The sequence below is a fragment of the Sinocyclocheilus grahami genome, unplaced genomic scaffold (assembly GCF_001515645.1).
Source record: "Sinocyclocheilus grahami isolate Dianchi unplaced genomic scaffold, SAMN03320097.WGS_v1.1 scaffold497.1, whole genome shotgun sequence".
Classification (NCBI taxonomy): Eukaryota; Metazoa; Chordata; class Actinopteri; order Cypriniformes; family Cyprinidae; genus Sinocyclocheilus; species Sinocyclocheilus grahami.
Window position 1 is genome coordinate 15,951 of NW_015505676.1, and position 893 is coordinate 16,843.

Consider the following 893-nt stretch of genomic DNA (forward strand, 5'->3'; position numbering starts at 1 on the left):
TGATAAGGGCTTCAAAATGTTGCTTTAGCTGTTAACAGTAAAATAAATAAATGAAGGTTAACATTATCATTAAACATATGTTTCATACAAGTGACGTCCAGCATTAAATACTAAATAGAAAAAAAGGAGAGTACTTTAAGATAGCTATGAAAAGTCTTAATCTTAATGTTTTTGTTTTATAGATGTGCCATTTTCAAAAAGCATATTGTCATAAGTGCACATTTTGTGGATTTTAACCTTTTAAATCATGCATCTGGATTGCCCCTTTCAGATCCGATGGTGCATTTTAAACCTTAATGGTCATTATAGGCTTTGCACCAAATGCTGCATGAGGACATGAGGAATGTCTGCCCAAGGGGATGTATGAAATCCATTATATGGCAGAAGAGCACAATCCCTGAGGCAGCTCGTCTAATTTACGTGGGCTTATTACAATGAGATACTTACAGAGCTTGACAATATAGTGGCATATTATGCATGACCTTCTCTTTAACTGCAGTGAGGAGAGGAGGGGAGGGGACAGGAGCATGCGGAGGAGAAAAATGCCCTCGGCAGTGAGGTGTTTCCCCATTGGCTGTGTCCTCCGAGTCTCACATTTGTCTGTTCAGTTACACACACTTTCTCTAATCCGATGGTTATCATACACATGCTTGCACTTGCATATAAACCCTATGCATAAACAATCTTATGCACAGACTGGTGATATAACAGAATAATTTCCCTGATTTCCTGCAACCAGATGCCAGTTAAGCAGCATTGTAAACATAGATATCATTCCCAAATTAATCTGCTTATGTAACCCCTCTGACATTGATTAAAATAAACCACCCCGTCGCACATAATTTACCCAGAATTCAATGTAATGTTCTTTGATACGACTGGAAGCAAAAAAT

The 893-nt window shown here is 38.0% G+C and overlaps 1 protein-coding gene across 1 annotated transcript in view; it reads left to right on the top strand.

Annotated features, from left to right (window-relative positions):
- LOC107554290 (GTPase IMAP family member 8-like) overlaps nt 1-290 on the top strand; it is a 15,666-nt gene extending 15,376 nt beyond the window's left edge. The window contains exon 7 of the mRNA XM_016236772.1: nt 272-290. Coding sequence (XP_016092258.1) covers nt 272-290 — 19 coding nt within the window. The remainder of the gene's footprint in view (nt 1-271) is intronic.
- The last annotated feature ends 603 nt before the right edge of the window (nt 291-893 follow it).